This window comes from Sylvia atricapilla, chromosome 3, assembly GCF_009819655.1.
Source record: "Sylvia atricapilla isolate bSylAtr1 chromosome 3, bSylAtr1.pri, whole genome shotgun sequence".
Classification (NCBI taxonomy): Eukaryota; Metazoa; Chordata; class Aves; order Passeriformes; family Sylviidae; genus Sylvia; species Sylvia atricapilla.
Window position 1 is genome coordinate 53,553,231 of NC_089142.1, and position 22,811 is coordinate 53,576,041.

Below are 22,811 nucleotides of genomic sequence, written 5' to 3' on the forward strand. Positions count from 1 at the left end.
CCGTGTGTACTCCAGCAGCCTCAGGAGGCCATTAGCCATTCTTGTTGCAAAGATGCCCTGCTGATTCAAGCTCCACCAGGACTCCCAGATTCTGCAAAGCCATTGTTCTGCTAGCTGCCCTCATGCAGTATTACTGCATGAGGCTGCTGATCCTCCCCAGGGCCAAGACCTTCCATCTCCCCTTGTAAATCATCATGTCGCTCCTGTCAGTCTATTTCTTCAACCTGTCCACGACCCTTCAAGCCCAGCCCTGCCTTTGAGGGCACTAAAGACATTAAACTGACCACCAGGCCTTTGCACCCCTGATCACAGCCTTGAATCTGGGAGTTCAGCCAATTTTGAACTCATCATCTATTTGCACAGCTCGTATCTCCCCAGTTCAGAGAAAAGTAAACCATGAAAGACTGTGTTACAGGCCTATTAAAGCCAAGATATGGGACATATGCCACCTTGTACTACAGAAAGCAGTAAGATTCATCATGTCTGATTTGTCCTTTTCATACCCACGCTGCCTGCTCCCACCAACTTCTTTCTTGCCTTTCATGTGCCTGGAAACTGTTTCTATAATGATCTGCAGTTCCCTGTATCCTTTTTCTAATCCATTTTAACAACTGATGTGACACTGTATTTTCCCAGTCTTGCAAAGCTTCCCCTAAGTGCCACGAACTTTTAAAGATAAGAGAAAGCAGCCTCACAATATTTGCCAACTCTTGGATGCATTCCAGCTGGTCCCAGAAACTAGTGAATGTCCAAGTGGTTAAGTGATCCCACTGCCCACATCTCATCAGTCCCACTCTCAAAGACCTTGAAAGTTTTGGGAATAAGTCCTTATCTCTGAAAACTGAAGCAAAGAAGGCATTAAGTACATCCTCTTTCCTTTGTCCCTGGGTTCCTAATCTCACTATAAATGGCCCTATACTCTCCTTAGCCTCCCTCTTGTTGCCAGTGTACCAATGGAGGAAAGCTTTCCTCTTGTGCTCCAGGTCCTTTTCTAGCTTGAATCCCAGATGAGCTTTGGCTTTCCTGACTCCATCCCTATTACGAGCAGGCAATGTCTCCATATCTTTCAAGGTGGTCTCTTCCTGCTTCTGTCTCTGTGAACTCTTTTAGTGCACAGGCTCTGTTCATCCATAATGCCATTCTGCCATGCCTGTTCAACTCTACACAAGGCAACAGTCCATCCCTGTGCTCCAAGAAGCTGTCCTTGATCAACCAGCTCTCTTGAATCCCTTTGCCCTTCAGGGTACCTCCCAACAGGATCCTGCAAAGCAAGTCTCTGAAGAGGTCAAAATCTGCTCTTCAAACTTCTGTAGGTCTGTAGTTCTGCTGTTAGCCCTGGGGACCCTTCTCAGGATCTCAAACTCAAGGCTCATGATCATTTCAGCTGATGCTGCCCTTAACCATACCCAAACAGCTCTTCCTTGTTTGTGAAGGTAGCATTTCTCCAAGTCTCTGACTGTGAGGCTTTCACCAACTGTGTAAGGAGGGCTTCATCTGTTTCCTGCTCTTGATAGACTGTAGCAGATACTCATAGCAAAATCACCTGTGCTGATTTATTCTCTGATCCTTACCCATAAGCTATATACACTGTTTTGCAGCTTTGCTTCTTTCACACTCCTTAATCAAAATCTTCATATAAATTCTACATGCATATTACATGAATATAATTTTATATAAATATAAATTATATATGCAAAATAAATTGTGCACCTTGTGAGTAACATGAACTTCATACAATGTAAGTAAATTTACATAGTAATTTTAAGGAGGTTTTTTTTCATACTAGGTCAGCTGGTTGGATTGCAAAATTTATTTAGTCTAGAAGAAATCATCAGACTTTTTAATCTAAGAAGTTCATTAAACACTTTTACCCATGTTTTCTTTAAGCCATTGTACAAATACCTCTGTTGTATTTGCTTGATACAGCAGGTTTTTTTGTGCAGTCACTTGCTCCCAGGTGACCAACATTTTTTATTTGGTGATAACCTTCTCCTCCTCCTTATACACTTAATGAATTCCAGTGGAGAGTGTTTTCCAACAATGTGCAATCAACATACTCAAAAGTACATACCTGTTTGAATCCTCCAAAGAAGCTGCTTACGTGGTTCTCCATATTTGGAGAGAGCACTTACACACAAATGTGAATATCCATTGTCTTACTTAGAAGATGAACAGACTCTCTCTTGGTTTTAAACAAGATCCAATACAAAGGCACTAGCAAGACCATGCAATGAAAACCCTGGAGCTGACAGGGTGGAAATTAAGATTGTATTTATCACAAAATTCAAAACAAAAACTGCTGTTTATAGCTTACAGGTGGCATGACCTAACAATTCCCTGTGTCTGCCTCTCCTCTTGCTGTTACGCCACTTGTCTTTTCAGCTCCTTCATTCCCTTGTGCTGCTGGCTGTGATGCTTGTCAGACTTGAGTCAAGTCAATTCACTAAGCCAGATGAATCCAGAAAAACAGCAACATTTTCTCAGGAATAATGAGCTGTGTCAGCTCTCTGTGAGCTCTGATGAGTAGAGCTAGCTAAGGAAGCTAGCTGAAACATGAAGGCAAAGGGAGGAGAGGGAGTAAAGATGAGCAGAATAATCCCTTTACTCAACAGTAAAGTATTAGGCGGGCTCACCGTGACCTGCGAAGCTGCAACCTAATTGGAAACATACACTGGCTTAATATCTACCTGCAACTGCAGTCTAATTAGAAAGCAGAGCTCTTACTGCCAGTCTGGAGAAAAGTGATAAGAGACCACCTACAAAGCCTGGAGCCAAGGAAACCTGCTCCCATGCACTATAATCAATAGAGACAGGAAGCCATCTCTACTGTTAGTACAGGGGATACTTGCTAATGTCACTACAAATGTCACTCAGCTGCATATTTTCTTTCTTTCTTTCAAGGAAGTCCACAACTTGGGAGATTTCAAAGCCAGCTATAAGCCTGGCATACACAGTGGAGAAGCTGATGGAAGGTAAAGGCTATGCTAGCAGATGTCCAGCTATACCAAAGAGGAGAAATTAATGAAAACAGCTTCTTCTGCTTGTATGCCATGTGCTTACTGATCCCTCATTCATGGGAATAAGAGAACACAAATGCACAAGAAAGATGTTTAGTTCATACTGTTTGTTGACTTTCTCTAAAAGAGTACAGTATGTCTGCTCATGTTTATACAAGGCTGGGTTTTTGAAGCTAAAAATAGTTTGATCCCAAACAGAGTAAATACATGTCAAATCCTCAGAGAATTGTTCTTTAAAAAGACAAAAGGACATGAGGAAGTTTGGGTGTTTTGTTAACTGAGCAACAGGTGGAGAGCTGGGTCATCTCTCCCACCTCAGAAACAGCAGGTTAGCTGAAGTACCTCAGGATAGTCCAGCACTGTACATTGTACATGTACCTCGAAGTTCCACTTTTTTATTTTTTTTTTTTTTTCTTTCCTTGAAGTTGTGGTGATACCGTAGAATAGACTGGGAGCTTTAAAAGCGATTTCCCTGAAACTAATAAAAATCAAATGCTTCTTTTTTTCAAGAAGTATGAAGCAAAATCTTCACAAAGAAAAAAAAAAAAAATCCCACCGTTGAGCTTTTATTGGGTCAGAGTATTACTTGATTATAGCTCTCCAGACTAGAAGAATCTAGATAGAAGCAGGGTTCTGAGAGAAGACAGGTGTTTTTCAAAGTCTGCTGAGGTGATGTGGGGCCTAGAGGGGATGGGGAAAATATGTTTTTTTTCCTCTGCAGTATAGACAGTATGTAAAATGCCAAACAAATTAAAAATGTATCACCTAATTAAAGTTTTCCTGCTTGCTAATTTTGATTACAGTTTAAATCTGGTGAAAGTCCACTCCCCTTTGGAAGAAGCAACATGTTTTGGAATGAAATAATGTATTGCATTTTAAAAGTAATTTTTTTCTAGTTGGTCATGTCCTTAATGGATTTAATTTCTTAGTAATATTCTAAAACCTACTCTAAAACATACTTGAATAAGGTTACTCTTTCAAGCCCAGGAGAAGATGAGACAAAAAATAAAAAGAGATCTTTGAATGTCACTCTGTGTGTGGAAGCAACATTACACATGCTAATGATTAAACAAGATTCAGAAATAAACACAAACATCACATACAAGGCAAAGCAAAGCAACACAACTGAATCTGTTTCTGTAGCTGACACACACCTGCTCCTTTCCTAATAAGCATCACCTCAGCAATTGCCTCTTCACAGCCTACATGCTCAGAAATGAGATTTGTGCAACCTCTATAAGACAGATTTGCCTTTTCAAAGCGTTTCTATGTAGCAAGGTAGAAAAGGAAAAAAATAATCCCAGCAGAGAGGTTCTGGGGGAGAGTGACAGAAGAAAATAAAAAAGGAAGGAGGGAAAAAAAAAAAGAAAAAGAGATGAAACAAGCTTTTGAGCTACAAAGTAGCTCAAAAAACCAAATTTGAACAACTATCTATGGTAAGCAATGAGAGAAATTAAATATTTTGCAGTTTTCTGACAGTAATTGTTCCTTATGCAAACTAAGAAAAGTTTGAATCTTCTCAGTTAATTCAAAATCTGTTCTATAAAATAATAATTTTATTAATAACACAGTTGTAGTCACTATTAACAAACGTCAATGACTGCTGCATCAGCATGGACCTGCAGCAAAAGCACAAGGGAACATAAATTACATGCTGAGCAGTAAAAGGGTTGGAGATCAGAAATCAATATTTAAGCAGACAGGAAATTTTCAGGCAGTGTACACAGAACACATTAAGGAAAGCATCACTTCCCTTTGGTTTTTAGCTATTATTTGGCTTGCTGAATGTTATCTTATCTTATTTAAAGGTTTTTGCTTGTTTTTATAGGCATAGCTTCTCCTGTGGTTGGGATTGCTATTACCCAGGTTATAGATTTATAGGTAATTCAGATATGAGTTAACTGTACCAAATTGGGAATGCTCTTACTATGCAGTGAATTTGAAGTATCTCATAGCTTCCCTTCCATGAAGAGGCTTTGTATCTGCTGTGACCAAACTCAGAAGTTGGCCCAGGGAAGGGGAGGTACCCAAAGAGGTTACCACAGGACCCTAGCCATGGAAACACATGGTATTTCTTTCTGAAGTTTACTGCTTCAGAAGTAATTTGCATTAGCAACCACTGTACATTATCCATTCTATTCCAAGGCTTTTTTCCATCTTGCCTGAATACCAATCTTTTTCATATATCACAGTATTTTTCCTTCACTCTCCTCCCAAAATAGTTCCTAGGTGCTGTTTTTTACTCTTCCAAATAGTAAAATTACTTTACTTTTTCCCCCTACTTCTTATCTGGGTTCTCCTCCATCTCCTACATGTCAAGATGTGGTTATATTACTGCTAAAAATTGCACACAGGTGAGTGGGAGCAGAAAGCAGAGCAATGAGGTTTCCAGTTAGGGCAACCTACAGACATGTTAAAGCTAAATAATAGGGGCAGACCTAGACAGGGATAGGAAGGATGCCATCTACACTTACAGCAAACTGAAGCAGCCAAGAAAACATAAAATAACTTCATATACACTAGTTGTCTGCTTTTTATCTTTTCTATGAGGGCATCCAGCCAATGGGTGCCAAACAGAGGGTTCAAGGTTACCAGATGTGCTGGCCCTCTGCCTTCCTCTGTAAGCAGAAGCACACAAACTCGTGCTCTGAGCCAAATGAAGCTACGTGAGAAGCAGCAGTACTATAACTTTTACTTAGTCTGACCCTCCACTCTACTCCAAAATAGCCCAGAAAATTTGAAGGCAAGGCAACTGCTATATATCTACATGTATACACATAGGAGGAGGCTGAGAGTGAAAATGATGGTAGGGCAACAGCACAACAGGCAGACATAGTACTCAAAAGCAGGGCTGGCTTGCTCCTCTCCATGCAGGTAAGCTGTGAAAAACCATATAAGCACTGCTCCTTGATGTGCTTGGACTTCTAGCCTTGCACACTCTGAATGCCTCTAAATGCCTCATTAACCTGTTAACACCTTCCAGGCTATCAAGGTGCTATTCAACCCTGTTTTCCCTTCAATTCTGAAAAGCCAGCACATCACCATTTTGCTGTTTGCTCGCCCTTCACAGTGCTACCAAAACAGCAGTTCCAGATAATGCCTCTTACTCTCGCTCACAATTTCCCAAGCAGCAGCTGACTTTTTAAAGGCAATGAACCACTTCCACTTACATCTCAGGCTTCTGACCAAGAGTGGCAAGAGTTGACCAGAACTGGTCATTTCTCCGTGTTCACAGTGCTGACCAATACTGTATGAACTCCTTGTGATACAGATACCAGAAGCTAGAAAGTTGCACCGCTCAAACAGAAGGCTGTCACAAGCAGGAAGACTGTCACAAATGCTCTGATGGTACCAGGATGGCAAAGGTGGATTTGTCCAAGACTGAGCTACTACTTTGAAACTTTATAACAAACTGATATCTCCTCTTGCTCTAATTCAGTGGTCTTGATTCAGAACAACATCCTAATATACTTCAAATATTGAACTAGGAAGAAAAAAGAACAAGGAAAAAGAAGGAGCAGTCGTATAAGGCTACATTTTATACACTAGATGGAAGGGGAAAGGCTGAACAAAATAGTACTATACTGCTCAGCCTTAGAAGAGGAAAAGAAAAAGCAAAACCAACCAAATTAGTGTAGATCAGCGGGTATAGTAGCTGGCCTTGAAGGTGAAGTAATTTTGCATAAATTCAGCAAGAAATCTGTCAATAAATGAAAACCCAACACATTTGTTACTCATATGCCAAAGCTATAACCATTATTACAAAAGCTTTTCTTTCACTAAGCTCATACCTACATTTTCTGATGAAAAAATGGCTTATCTAAATGTACAAAAGCACTGATACACTATGAAATAGCTGTAAATCCTTCCCTGTGCCCCTCCACTGTTCATTTTATATCAAGTGTATTTGAGAACAACAGGGAACCCTTGGAATTGGTCAATAGATTGATAGTGCACTGTACTGAAGGAGTCAAATAGGATCAGGATGTTCTTTAGGCAGACATTGATTGCACTGGACTAACAAGGTAGGTTTCTTTCTGTTAAAGATGCTACTAAAAATAATAGAGACAAAAAAGCAAGTAAAAGCTCACTAAACAAGGAAGGCAGGAAAATACGCTTTTCTGATCAAAGAAGCACTTCAAATAAATTCAGCTCCAAAGTGCATAGACAAGTTACACAGGAAATGAATACCAACTTTTGGGGTGAAGGAGAATATGAAGACTTAAGCATCCAAGGAAAAATAATAAAGCCACTTTAAATAAAACATATCCATCCTATCACATAAAGAAATCTAAAAGGGAGAAAGACAATCAGAATCTCTTACAGCCCCAAACACAAACCCAAGATTCTGCAATTTATTTCATAACATAACGACCCAGATAAGGTTTCAATGATCAAATTATAAAACCACTACATTACTGGATTGCATTTGCCAATCTATGAACTAGTCAACAAATTCCCTCGCTCACAGTTTCTCAGGTCTTTACACCAATAATGCAAGTAATAGAGCAGCAAAATACTGAAAATTCAGTTCTCAGCTGCTCTGTAGACTAGTAAACTTTCTTCACCTGTCTATTAAAATAAAGAGACCCAGAAAGAGACCCTGTTTGAACCTCACCCTTCTGTATCACAAAACAGCAAGCTGCCACATCATATGTGGAGCAGCATCACTGTGGAAGAGCTCAGTAATCGAGGACATCGTGAGCCTTTTCCTGGTGCTGAGCTCTCAATCCTTTCCATGCTTCAAGAAATACACTCTTTTTTCACTAGACATTGCTTCATGGGTTAGCTTTCATCTGACTCTGCCCTTACACATCCAAATAATTTAAATTTATTCATGGGTTGGTGGATTCATTTCTACAGGAGAAAAATTCAGGCTTAAGCGAAGTAAAAGGCCAGAAGTCTCATCTATATGACATTTACATTACAGCTTTACTTCCTGAGCTACATCCATATGAAATCTATATTAAAACACAAATTTCATGACCTTTTGTCTCCCCTCTCTCAGTTATACATTTCATAAACACTTACATTGGTCCTGTGATGAAATTCATTTTGGGTCATGCAGGTGACACAAAAGTTATTTCCTTTCTGTACACGGCAGGACTTAAATCGAGCACAACTGACCTTTCAGATCACAACAAATATTCAACACTATTTGTACAGGAACATCTAAGTTTCACACAAATCTAAGGATGTAATTTTCATATTTCTTTCAGGTGCCCTAGAGGTTTACACAAGCCCTGTACCCACTCAAGCCACCAGCTAACGTGGTCCTCGTCAGCTCCACAAGCACAGTAGATCTTTTTAAACATGCACAATGAACTAACTGGGTTAACAAAGTGACCCATATTGCATATCTTCTTTTTTTATTTCCAATTCACACAAGTACACAACCACATTCATATCAAAACAACTGGGAGGAGGCAGAAACATGAAAATGCCTCTGGGTATGACAGGATGTGGTAATGAGCAGTCAGACATCCTACCTAAAAACCATAAAAAAGAAATTTCCATGAAAGTACATCCTGAAATTTTCTGTCAACACATTCTCTTCCATCTCCAATACCTTTCACCATATAAATTCTCTATTCTGAAATAGCTGCGTAGGCTTCCCCAAAATACCAGCCTAAACCAGAATATGTTAATGGTTTACTTTTCGGCATTGCTTTGTTTCTTTTCCTTTCTTTTAGAGTACTGAATTTATTCTTCAATGAGGCATCACCATCAAAGGTTATACACAATTTGTGTAAAGTGAACAAAATTATTTCTGCAATACTCTTCATTTTAACAAATAAAGTTGGCATTTGCAAAACTCTATTAAGGAGCACCTTTAAAGATTTAATTTATTTTTCTTTAGTCATGCTACATGACAAGTGCAATCAAGACTTCCCCCACTGCTGTTAATTTTTTTCTCAAATTTCTATTAAATATATTTTATAAAATTAGCACACATCCAATCCAGGCACATTATCCATCTGAGAGATCAGAAATAAGATGTCCATCTCAGCACATCAGTATTGTTCACTATAACTTAGACATATTTCAAAATGCATTTGTAACCATGAGGGTAAAAGCCCTTACGCTAAAAAAGCCCTTCATTAAGTGGCTCCCATCACACAGCCCATTACAAGCTCTCATGCCCTGACCTTGGATAGCCTCAGAGTAATGTTGCTTTTAACAGGCAAAGCAAACAGGGTAAATAAACTATCTTCTCCATCTAGGGGTGAAACCATCAGTAAATGTATTATTAATATAGATAAAATCCCCCTTTGCACATCTCCAGTGGTATAAGAAAGCACTATTATTTACTCTCTGTTCTGCAAAATTAAGTTATCCACACACAATGAATAATCCCCTAAAATAACTGGAAAATATCCATAGACAAAGTTGGATTTCAGCTTAAAAGCATTCTCCAATTTATATTTTGTATAGCATAATGTATAAAAATAATACACATAAAAACATAATACATGCTCTAAAGGGCTTGTTTGAACATCAAGAAGATGTCTTTCTTAAGACAGACCAAGACCACAAGGTAAATATTTGGACTTCATTTTTTAACACCATGTCTACAAAAATACAACAGTTTTTTACCAGCTCTGTCTCCCACAAAATGCAAAAGTTGCAGAACCATTTCCATGTATGGAACATTTCAGTAGTCTTGGACTATTTGACCTGGAATGATCATCCAGAGAAAAATCTATATTTTATTTAAAAGGGGTTTAAAAAAAAAATTGAATGGGTGGGAGGAGACCATTAGTACTCAGCTTTGCACACTTCCTGTACGTAAGACCAACACATTTAAAAGAGAAATCATGTGCAAGTCCAAAAAAAGGAAGAAGAGCACATGTTCCATAACAAAACCTGGCCCTCTGTTTTAGCCCACAGCAGATACTAGAAGTCTTCAAGGAGCCCACACACAGTTCGACAAGACTGACAGCACAAAACCATAGCATCTTGAGAATGTTACTAATAAAGACTGTTTCTAGTTGAGAACATCCCTGAATGCCGAACAGCTGGAAAGCAGGAGAGCAGTCCGGGCACAGATCAGCACTTTTTTATCATAAATTCTTGCCTAGGCAACTGCTAATGGCTACACTCAGAATCAGCAGATCTTTAGCTTGATGTAGCACAGTTGCTTTAATGTGCTCTCAGAAAGCTAATATTGGAAAACAGGTGTTTTCCTAGGTCTTAATAAGTAATCCAAAGATTTTATCATGTATGCAGCAGTTTGGACAATTTAAAAGTTGGTATTTAAATCTGTACTCAAACACTTGATTTGGTGTTCACTTCATTTTGAAATTAGTCATTATGTACTGCATTTATTTTTCCCATAACCTAAGATAAGTGGCTTTTGTCTCTGCTCACAGCTTGAGAAATACAATTTAGGTCAGTCTAAAAAAGAAAATCTGAAATTGCATTAATTACTCAGAGGTAATTACACTTGCTTTACCAATAGCATTTACTATTGCTACACTGGTATAATGATTTCCATTAGGAGAAGTTTTCATATTTTCATAGCACTTTGAAGCACATGCCATTAGATGTAAAATTTCCCATGATTCATCATTACTATCCAAAGCACAACATTGATTTAAACTACCACCTCTCCTGAATCAAAAGTAAAACATTGTCACGTGTCAATTTAGCACTTGCCATAACATCAGCAATTGTAAGTTTTTTCCCTTTTACCACTTTTTTACATGTCCTGTTCCCTCTTGCACTCTTTATTTTGGGGACTCATGTTGTTTGGAGTTTTTTAAATAAGTTTTTTCTGAAAGTACTGACAACTGAACATTGTCATTTGAAAATTGAGTATAATCCTGTATAACAGCAATGATTCTCTGTGAATATGGTGAGCAGAGCTGAAAGCTGCATACTCACTGTAAGGGTATTATCTTGCTAATGCAGTGGCAAAACAGGGCTCCTCCAAAGACAAATCTATACCTAGAGCCCCCATTTTACTGTATTCCAAAGAGACAAGGGCTCAAAACACTACAAAAATGTGTCCATGTAGAGGAGGTGTCAATCGGAGGTTTATGCCTAGCTAAAGGATTATAGAGCCTGAGAAGACGGGATGAAAAGAAAACAGCCCCTAGTCTAGGACTTCAGTTTCTTTGCTGCTTAGTTTTTCTGGATACTCCTTCTCTTCTTTGCTGTCTGTCACCAACAGAATAGGAAAAAGTGGTCCTTAAGAGATTCATAGCTTCTTCTACAGGTTATACAACACAGCATTTTTCAAAGTGAAAATTGTAGTAGTTTAATTTGATCTATACTTTCATTACCATATCTTATTCTCCTTGGGTAACTTCCTCATGAGCAGTAGAATGCTTTCATACTTACAGATTCAACAGTTAATCAGGGTCACCCATGTTAAAACACTGCACAGCAGATGACTGCACACAGTTATTTCCCTTCTGCTTTTGCCTGAACCTCTTGCTGTTCCATTTCCTCAGATGCACCCAAAGAATTTAGCACTCATTCCAGAACCATGTTACCTTTTTAGATGTAATTTAAAATCATGATGTTTCAAATACAAATTAACTTGAATATCTAGGTATGGGGTGCATCTTCAGAATCTGAAGGCTCTGAACTTCTTAAGGGGAAGCTCATCCAATCAGAGAAGATTTGAGGCTTAGTTTTAGTCCACATCTCAGTCACCAAACATCAAGCTTGATACAAGAGGTGTAGCATTCTCATCAAGGGAAGAAAAAAATAATAACTGGAGCTTCTTCTGTATCACCTTTGGACTATCTCTGAAAAATTCTTTTATTCTGATAGATTTTATTGAGCAGCCACAATTTTGCATACAGACACAAAAAAAAAACCCTTCCTCTGAAATAATCCATATACTACACGCAGAGAAAAACAAGTCTATAGCAGAACTGAAAAGAAATCACATGCTAGAGAGCACTGTGTCATTTAACTCTCAAAACTGCCTAAGGATGACAGGTATGTTATTTGGGATAAGCAAGAAGCTATCTTATCATTTAGATTAATTCAAAATACAAGTTCTTCAAATTGCTCTTTCTATACAAGGTGTGCCAAAGGTCTGAGAAATACCAAATTTTTCCAAAAATGGTGTTTCCTTCACAATTAAGATACTTCCAACCTTTATAAAATACATGTATATTCTGAAAAATGCAAACTGAATAGTAACTAATATTGGCCTTACTAGGGAGATACTGTTTTGAACTTTTTTAATATAAGACCATCACAAATGTTGAGGTTTCAGACTTTTAATTTATTCTTTCTTATGCAAAAACAAAGCACCAAGAAGTCCATTAAATAAAGTGCGGGTCTTGCTTAATTAACCTATTTTGCAAGTTATTGGGCATGGTAACACCTGCTCATATCAGAGACTCCAAAGCAGGGGAAACCCAGCTAGGCAGCAGTTAGGAAGTAAAATTATATAGATCACCAGCGTTAATAATTCACAACAGTACACAAAAAGCAGGAGAAGGAATGGTGCAAAGATGAGGTTACTTCTGTGTGGCAACATTTCCCACTTCTTCTCCACATATACCTCACTTCACAAAACCTTTTAGATACAAATAAAATAGCCATGACCTTTCTTCCTCCTCTGCATGATTAATTACTTAATGTATTATTAATTGGAAAATGTAGCTGAATTTCAAATGCTTTCATTCTCTCAGCATATCATGCTGTCTGGGACGCACCGATTAAGCTGTTCATCAAAGGTGAGCAGGCAAGGTCATGTAGGCTGTGCCTCTTCAGTTATTCATTACCTGTCCTAAATAGTAATTAACAACAGCAATATTTCCATAAATCAAAGCTTTTCTGATTACCTTCAGATGATAGGAGGTTGAGGGGGAAGAGAAAGAAGGAATCAGTGTATGGGGGTTTTGCCTGTATCCCTTTTCTCATAATTTCTTCTAGTGTCTACTTGAATAATTGAATCGATACTTTGGCTGTCATATAAAACATAGAATTTGATTTCAAGTCAGCAGGATTTCTACATAGAGTAAAGAGGAAATTATGGCTCCCTTTCTCCCTTCCCTATGTCCCACCCCAGCTTTAAAGGGGTATTTGGTCTAAGAAGGCTTCTCAATTACCAAGATTGCTATATTTACTATTTTTGTTCCTTTTTATTACCTCCATTATCAAGGTTAAAGTGAAGATCTCAGACCATAGCCTTGAGGCCGTATTCAGTGGGGCTCCAAGTTTATAAAGAAACTTATCCTTCAGTGTCTGGGAGATTTCTTACCTTGAGGCATTTCAGGTGGCAAATAGTGAGGCTCTTGAGCACTGACGTGCACCCAGTCGAAATCATCATAGAGGTCTTGGTGGTAGTCACAGGGCCCAGGACCATCATCAAACGTGCATCCTCCTAGAGAAGAAACTTGTTATTAGTTTATTTAAAAGCAGAGATCTTCCAAGAATCAAGCAGAGGTGTTCCTCTGGGTCACACCACAACTGCAGTGCCTACACAGCCTTGTACCACAGTTCACAGGCTTGCATTTACAAAGGTAAAACCTGGACACAACTCACTCATCAGCGTTCCCCACTCTTTGGTAAAAACATTACTACTCCACACAACCAATTTCCCAGAGCACCTTCTGTCAGAGCAAATCTTAGCCTGAAGTCACCAATTCAAGTGAAACCTATCTCAGAGTCTGCATGACAAAAAGCAACATGCTCTCTAGACTACAGGGGAAACTGAAAATAATAGACCAAGCTCAAAGACCAAAGATGAAAATCAAAAACTCTGATGCATTGCAAGCATAAGCAGTCCAAACACTGACAACAAGGAGAAGTACGGTGCCCAAAACAGTCAGAAAAAATAATTAAAATTACTTAGAAATTAAATAATTGCTGCAGAATGAATTGGGTAATCTTGATTTACTAAATCAGTCTAGCATAACATAGCAAGGCATTTTTTCAAGGTCGCGCAAACAACAAATATGAAAACCTTACAAGAAAAGTTGTGAGAAGTAACAGAGAGAAATAAGAATGGAAGGAATGCAAATGATGTGAGGAAAAAAAAGACAGAATTTCCATGTAGCACAGTAATGTTTTCCTCATCTCATTCGGTAAGTTTTTTATTCCATTCTTAACTCAAGGCCATTAAGTAGGCTAGAAAAAGAGAGAAGAAAGCATGACAATCACAGAAAAAGATCAAGGTTTGAGAAGAAAGAAACAAAAGAATCAAAAGAGCCTGGTCAAAGAAAAAGCAAACTGTAAAGGCAAGAAAATACAGATGTCATGCATACAATTCTGCAGCAGCTGTTACCTCTATGCATGGCACACAGCCCTAGAGTTTGCTCCTTCTACTCAAAAACAAAAAGGCAATAGCAGGAGAGTGAAGGAGAAAACACAGTGTATTTATCATTATTTAGGTGGCATTTTTTCAATCCAGAAAAGTTATATAAGAACCCAAGAATTAGACTAAAGACAATTTTTGAAAGTCAAGGGACGCATTTCTTGCATCCTCTTCTCCCTATCCTCAGTAATTCCAGCACATCAATCCAAATAACAATGCTCACCAGAACAAAAGTTCCTTCTGCTAAGACACTTCTAGAATAATGGGTATTTGTTCTGACTTTGTTGTCTATCTTTTTAAAATACAAAATATGGGACAAGTACTGAGAGAACAAACAAAAATCCCCGTATTACAATAGATTCTAGTGTTGCCCTATGATGAGTCACCACTACAACACAAACAGCCAACACCCTTCCAGGCCTGCCAGGGTCTCACCAGCTCACTCTCAGGAGGTGAATGGGCTGGAGGTGGAAAAGGGGAGATTCAGGACCATCAGGAGCTACAGCCTGTGCTCATTCCTTTCCTCTGTACAAGACATACACAGTGTGGAACTCAGTAAGGCCAGAGAAAAAGGAGAGGAAGAACGTGCATGCATGTCACCAAACTGAGAAAGAAAATGCTTTTGCCCCACCCAAAACAGCATTCAAGTATCACATAACAGGCAGAGAGCTTGCACAGAGTTCATATGTAGGGAAGAGAAAGTTCCTTTTACTAAATTCCATAAGCAAATCTACAGTGTCCCACACCAAGAGATGTTGCATCTTTAGTTAGAGATAATTCAAATAGTTCCCACAAATCTGTAAAAGTATTTATCATTTTGAATGAATGATAAAACCAAATTTTACATAATCCTATATCACCAAAACCCATTGCCAGACCCGTACCCAAGCACTCCCAGAATTACCTGCTTACCAATGTTTCACCTGGCAAAGACACCAGAACAGAAAGAAAATTCTACACTGAAGCAAAATTTGTGGTAAATCCTTGTACCATAAACCCTTAAAACTTCATATCATCTCTGTATTAACAACACTTGCTCAAACATCACCCTGTGACAACATAGGCAGAGCATCAACAGCAGCAACAAAAACACCTCAACATTTTATTCCCTGTACTAAGTCGGTTACTACATCAGTGTCACTGCCAAAGACTGCAAGGCATGAAAGAAATATTTGTGTATCAGAGAAATATTTATAGTTTTCAATGTCCCAACTCAAGTGCCCTTGGTGGTATCAGTGAGACTTTTCTAATTAACATCTATTATAATGAAGTCAAAAATACTTAAAACATAAATACAGCAAAAAAAATTTACATTTCCTTCAACATTTTGCTGATAAATGAATAGCAGTTTCCCTTAAAGGGAAGTTATCAGTCTGCTGTCCCAGCATCAAAATGACATATGGCTTTGAAGCACATGCCTGCAGGGCACCCATTACCCTTTTTAATGGTTTAAGTGCCCTCAGTATATAAATTTAAACTACCAATGAATCTTTTAGACTCGTTTGGAAGATGAATGTTCCTAATTGCTTGTCTTTGTACCCACTATTAATTTTAGTTATCAGAGTTCTGATTAGCAATAACAAGGCACCCGTTAATAAACAGCAAGCAATCTCAACTTCCTTGTGTGCACATCATGGCTGCACCCACAGAGCAAGCAAGTGCCCAACTACTACGTGCACATGAGCAAAGTTGATCAGGACAAGATTATCAACCCACTACAATATCAACCCCGTAACAACTTCTTGAACCAATAGCTTCCTCTCGTGGAGCACGCTGCCACCTTACCTCTTACCAACATACCGAGACACTTCAAGGCAAGTTAAACAACCAATGCTGTAGCGTTTTATCTAGAACAGCGCAAGACAGGCCAAGCATTTCAAACCCCCTGCAGACTACTCCTTAAGACTCAAAACATGAGCCAATTCAGACCTCTCCTTTTCTGTCTTTACAGTCAATTGCCTGCATGTTATTTCGATAACTCCAGGCAGTAAGAGACAAACCTAGTGCAACATGCTGTGTGGAAAACACAAGGAAAAGAGGTGGTGAGTGGGCGAAACCTGCAGTGATGTATTTTTTCCCAGCCATTTGTTCAAATTGTCTACATTTTAAATCAAATCTTAGACCACTCAAAAGTAAAACCACATCTGACAAAAGTACACAGTAGGTCAGGACTTATAAGTACCCTAATACAGGTATTGGGCCACGGTCCAAAATAATGTAACAGTATTGCTCAGGGAAGATATCGGATCAGCTTGATGAACTTTCACTACCTTCCAGTGAACGTCAGTAGCTAAACTCAAGTATCCATTTATATTTGTTGCCTAACATCTTGACAACAGTCTGCTAATATCCTACAAACGACAAGTCAGAAATCTCTGGCTAAGCCATTTGTAATTTCCCCCAAAACTCAATAAAACAGCACTTCACTATCAACCACTGTCCCATTACCTATCACCACCACATTCCTTTAGCAACTGCTGATGTATAACTCAAAATTTTCTTCAATACTACCCCACCACTGGAATTTGTCCATACCTACCAAGACACACATCCTGCCACAGTGATTTGTATACCTCTGCTCAATCTCTGGGCTGGAAGCAAAGTGCAGACATTCAAATGGTTCTGGATCTTTCAGTACTTAAATCCACATTTACTTTAGACTTCTATTATCATGCTTCTGAAAAAAAATGGCAGCAGCAGCAATGATCAAGAGTAATACACACACCAGACTGGTCTGACCTCAGCAACCTGATGACTGCCAAAGGACTGGTATGCAAGGCAGTCAGTAGCATCTCCTCCTTTCAAAGAGCACTGCCATCAGGACATGACTCAGAAGAGCTGAATGGGACAACATGAACCAGAGCCATGAACTGCCACACCTGCAGTGGTGGCAGCAGCCATCAAATCACCCTCAACAACCAAAGACAAAAAAAAAAAAAAAAAAAAAAGAGAAAAGACGGTCGTCCATCACAAATAAACATCCTACCAACAGCTGGAAAAGAAAACTAGGAAGACAGAATTCTAAGTGTCTATGATTATTTTGTCATACTACTAATTGTATTTTGGATCAATCAAATTTGTTCAGTTGCTTGTGAAGTATTTTGGAAACATTTACATTTTACAGAAACCAAACAAAACAACAATTCACTGTATCCATTATATTTTTTCATAAGCTTCACTAGGTTATCAACTTTAGCTTAAACAGACTGAGAACTCACACACTCCCCTTTCAACGTCCTTCTAAAAGATAAACGATAAATCATACTAGCCTCAAAAAATTTCCTGCTTACATGTCCATTTTCATTTATGAAAGATAAAGAATCTTAAATGTTCATTACAAAGAGAAAGATTAATATCTCACACTGAACTCTCAGAAAGTGAATTAAAGCTCTGCTTAATAACAAGGTCATGAAGATTAACCTAAATTTAATCTCAAAATTAATTATAAAATCCCCAAAAATAACCAAACTTTAATGAAGATTTTTATAAAAATCATATAGCCAAGATTTATACATCATCTTTTGTGGGGGATTGACCCTGGCTGGATGCCATGTGCCCACCAAAGCTGCTCTAGCAATTCCCTCCTCAGGGCAGAGAAAAATATTTTGAATAACCTTTTGATCACTCACCAATTACTATCATGGGCAAACCCCACTCAGATTAATTTATTACCAATAAAATCCAAGCAGAGTAATGAAAAACAATATCAAATCTTAAAAAAACTTTTGTCACACAGAAAATTTTTCCCCTTAAATCTGTTATCCCAGAGGCACTACCACTGTTTCTGACAGGCTCAGACAGGGTCTTTCTTGGAGCCTGGCATTGGCTCTACCAGAAACAGGAGAAGCTTCTGGCAGCTCTTCACAGAAGCTGTATACCCCCCAGCCACATACCTTTGCCACACAAACCCAAAATACCTATAAAAAGCTATCTTTATTTATTTACATTTAAAGATAAATTACAGAGTTTTAAAAATATAATGGCAATTCCTTAGTAGCAATGCTTGGTACTGATATTGCCCTGTGAATTTAATTTATCCTACCTCCTTTTATAACAACTCAGGTAAGAAGGGCTAAACAGATTTTTTTCTCTATCAGATTAAAATAAGCTTAAGACTAGAAGAAACATGTGTCAATAACTGCCCATTGATAAATGGATGCTTATTTCAACTTTACTGTGGACTCCAAACTCAGGACAAAAAGAAAAACTGATTCTGAATTTGAATAACTGATCTTTATCTAACAATTCCAAAGTTCTCACTTCACTCCCTAGAGATTATGTCACTTGTACTATTTAGAATACAAACATTCAGCTGCACAATGACATTAAATTAAATTTAAGATACTCTTAGCATTTGTTATGAATAGCATGATAGGGATGGTGCACTGGAGATCTACTGACTTCTAGAACTATTCCTTATTAGCATGTAATAAGTCTGTATGACTGTTTTAATATTTAGATTTTAGAAATGTTCTTCATTACATAATTCTATAACCTATCAACATGGCAAAGGAATTTTTTCAGCCTCAGAATGGCATGTATAGAAAGACAGTTGAAAGCATACAACTATACAGTTTAGTTCTGGGGTCTGTTTTTGCATGTGAGCACATCTGGCATTATGCAAAACACAAAACACACTAGTAATATCTTAAAGTTCATGCTCTGCCATTTTAAGGAGGTGGTTGTAAGCCTGGAAACTCATCTAGCAGGAAAAAAAAAAAAAAAAAAAAAACCATGCGCACAAGAGAAGAGTTGTATTAGAGGCACACAAGAAAGTTCTGTCAGCACAACCTCTCATGTGCACAGGGCTCAGTTACCAATTCAGTCTCTTTTGGGTTTCCCATGTATGAAAGTGCCACATCACAGATGAAATACTCTTTTCTCATTCAGCTCAAATGGCTACTTGGAACAATCTACTCCTTTTATTCAAGAGCATGCTTTTATTTTTCTCCACCACCTGCTGTAAAAGCATAATGTATAGCTCTAAATCTATCAAAGTAGATAGACTCATGGCAAGAACCCAGGACAACATTATGTTGATCTGTGATGTCAGGTAAAAGTCTTGTGACTTTTTTTTTTTCTCACATTGAGTGGTGAATTCAAAGGTTGAAGATAAAGGTGCTATAGCGGGTGTTTTTTCAGTCATATACATCCAGGTACGAGTTCTGCTTTTAAAAATCACCCACCTACCACATTAATTTACTGTTTATACTACAGTACACCTGGAAGTACAGGAGGTTTTCATCTTCTAAAGGCACTATATTATTTCTGTTATCAGTATTTTAAAACACCTTGACTGCAGAGCATTCAGACACCTGTTAAGACTATACTAAGAATTTATGTTAATGCAGTTTGTGAATAAACTTTAATGACTTATGTTAAAATGCTTATGTTAAATATTACCTACTGAAATGTAACACTGAAACAACTTTAATTAACCTATGGCATCTAAAAAGGCAGAAGATGTGAGGTACTATTTAGTGTTAAAAAAATAACCACGACAAGAGCTGCACTTAAGGAGAATTACAGATTCTCCACTACAGGGAGAACTCATACTAAATGCTAAGAATATTTATCTTCCTTAGAGTGGTATCTTATTTTGTTGTACTAAAATTCCTTTCACCAAACAACTGATTTCAGGTAATAGCAATAAAAAACAACTAAACTCAACTACTTGGATTTTTTTTCCAGACTTGTTTTTAATATCAGGAAGTTTTAATCATGCTCTTAGCTTAGAAACTTCAGCATGGAACTCCAAGTCTCAAGAACGTAAATATCAACAGCAAAAGAGGAAATATTGTAAATTATTCCTAAATTAACATTATTATATTTTAGTTGCAGGGCTTTTGTTGGTGTTGTTATAACAGTCAAATAATCTAAACATCTCTACAAATATAATTTTTTCTAAAAAGGAAGTGAACAAACCTCTTCTATATCAGTACTTGCAATAAATCACTTTGAAATTAAAACCAATCCCACCCTTCGAAAGTCACTAAGTAGTATCATAATCAAGGAGAAGAGTAGGGGACAAAATGCTAAACAGCTTACAATCAGGTCTGATCCACACATACTCCTTTTTGGTTTCTGTCTTTCATAATCCTTATTAATAAATAGCTAATTTAATAATAGCTAATTTTAAAATGCAAAGATAGGAACTGGAAAATTATTAGGTGCAAGTTATGGAGAATGCATGAAGCCCTCTAGGGGATATCCTTTCCTATACTTTTCAGGGAAAGATATCACTATTAATGCCAGCATTTATCCTAACTGCAAATATTGGAAGAGTATGAAGATTCACAGTTACATGTGGTCTACCCAACCATACCATTTATTAGATTTCTTCCATTAAATTAGCTTCTCTCACTCTCTATACTCAGCCTGGAAAAGGCTCATACATCTCCAATTTCAAAAAGCTTCACATTCACTGTCAAGAGGAATCTTTTCCATGCTTTACCGGCAGTGAACAGGATGGAAAAAGGAAAGAGAAGGGGAGAAAAGAGCAGTCTCTACTACGCTGTCTTTCAGTTTCCAAACTAAGCAAAACATAATCTAAACAAAAGTGTCTTTTAAATTTCCTCTTGTTCTCCAGAGAAAAGGAGTTCTTCTGTTCTTTACTGGAGAGGTGACAACAGGTAGCTGTGAAAAGTCACAATTGCTTAATGTCTTTTTCATCCTTCCTTGACATGGGAAAGGCAGTGGAGAGCAAACAACCCTACATATGCAGATCGCTTTATATAACTGAAGTTGCCAAGACAATTTCCATTTCAGTTCATGAGATAATTCTTTTTGTGGTTTCAGAAATAACAGTTTCATGATGTGATGTGTAGGTTTTCATCAATAAATAAGTTAAAACCTCCACAGAACAACAAAGCTATTTCATATTTCAACTTAGAGGCTGCAAGCTTCAGTATTCCTGCAGTACATTGAGCAAACTTCTGCCCAGTTGCACTAGTGACAAGAGGCTACACCATTTGAATATAAAAAATTGGAGTATTGAGGGGTGGAATCACATTCTTAAAATTAATAAATATTTTCATAACTTTATCAATAGTGAACACCAGCAAACAAGTTCTGTGACTTCAAGAACACAGTTGAGAGTTCCAAAAACGAAGCATTCACGTTGATTTTTTAATGGATATGTGGTCTTACAGTGCTGTCTCTGAAAACAACACCAAGTACCAAGACACTGCTAGTGCTTATCTAAAGAAAATCTAACGTGGATATCAAAGTCTCTGGCATTTCTCCTAAACATTCTCACAATACGCTGTTAAAGGGCAATGGATAAGAACAAGATTAAACTCAGGAGGAGTGCTAAATGAAGACAGCCCTACAAACAGTACATTAAATGACAAAATTTTCTACATTGAGTGCCAGGTTATTTTGTTACTTACTCTCCAAAGGGAAAAAAAGAAAAAAAAAACAAACACTGAAACAAGGACGTGTAAGAAATAAGTTCACAGCTCAACTTCTATCTCTACTAATCACATCACCATCTCAACCACAAAAACCTGCCTAACAACTACACATCACTGAGTAAGCTGAGTTGGAAGGGACCCATCAGGATCATCGAGCCCAACCCCTGGCCCTGCACAGCACCATCCCCAAGAGTCACACCATGTGCCTGAGAGCACTGTCCAAACACTTCCTGAACTGTCAGGCCTGGTGCTGTGGCCACTTCCCTGAGGAGCCTGGATCCAGTGCCCAACCACCCTGTTGGTGAAGAACCTTTTCCTAATATCCAACCTGAACCTTGCCAGACACAGCTTCAGGACATTTCCTTGGGTCATATCACTGGCACCACAGAGATCAGTGTCTGCCCCTCCTCTTCCCCTCAAAGGGATATTGAAGACCACAATGAAGTCTCCCATTAATCTTTTCTCCTCGAGACTGAACAGACCAAGTGATCTCACTGTATGGCTTCCCCTCAAGGCCCTTCACCATCTTTGTTGCCCTCCTTTGGACACTCTCTAATAATTTAATCTCTTTTTTATATTGAGTTGTCCAAAACAGCCCCAGCACTGGAGGTGAGGCCACCCCAGCTCAGAGGAGAGAGGGACAATCCTCTCCCTTGCCTGGTTGACCATGCTGTGCCTGAGGCACCCCAGGACAATGCTTGGCCATCCTGGCTGCCAGGGCACTGCTGATTCATATTCAACCTTCTGCCAACTAGGACCCCCAGGTCCCCTTCCCTGGCACTGCTTTTTAGCATCTCATCCCACCCTATTACAACTTCGACAGTTTAGCCATAAAACAGCATAACAGGGGACAATGCAAGTTATTTAAAGTTTGTTCTAGAATCCATCTCTCTTCTATCAGTTATTAAAACTTCATTCAACAGACAAAAGCAAAAGCTTTAAGGTAGACAATAGGACCAACTATTCAACAAAAAAAAGAGGCTTCTCTTTGAGAACAACAAACACAAATTACCGCAGCATCAGTTCAGACGCCAGACAAATGTTAGACAGACTGACGTTTAAAAGGAGCTCAAGGAACAGACAGGGTACAGA

The 22,811-nt window shown here is 38.3% G+C and overlaps 1 protein-coding gene across 5 annotated transcripts in view; it reads right to left on the bottom strand.

Moving 5' to 3' along the window:
- The window catches only part of PTPRK (protein tyrosine phosphatase receptor type K), a 380,804-nt gene that overhangs the window by 283,707 nt on the left and 74,286 nt on the right, over positions 1 to 22,811 (bottom strand). For all 5 annotated transcript variants that reach the window (XM_066315364.1, XM_066315362.1, XM_066315363.1 and 2 more), the window contains exon 2: positions 13,249 to 13,371. In XM_066315364.1, the coding sequence (XP_066171461.1) occupies positions 13,249 to 13,371 (123 nt within the window). The remainder of the gene's footprint in view (positions 1 to 13,248; positions 13,372 to 22,811) is intronic.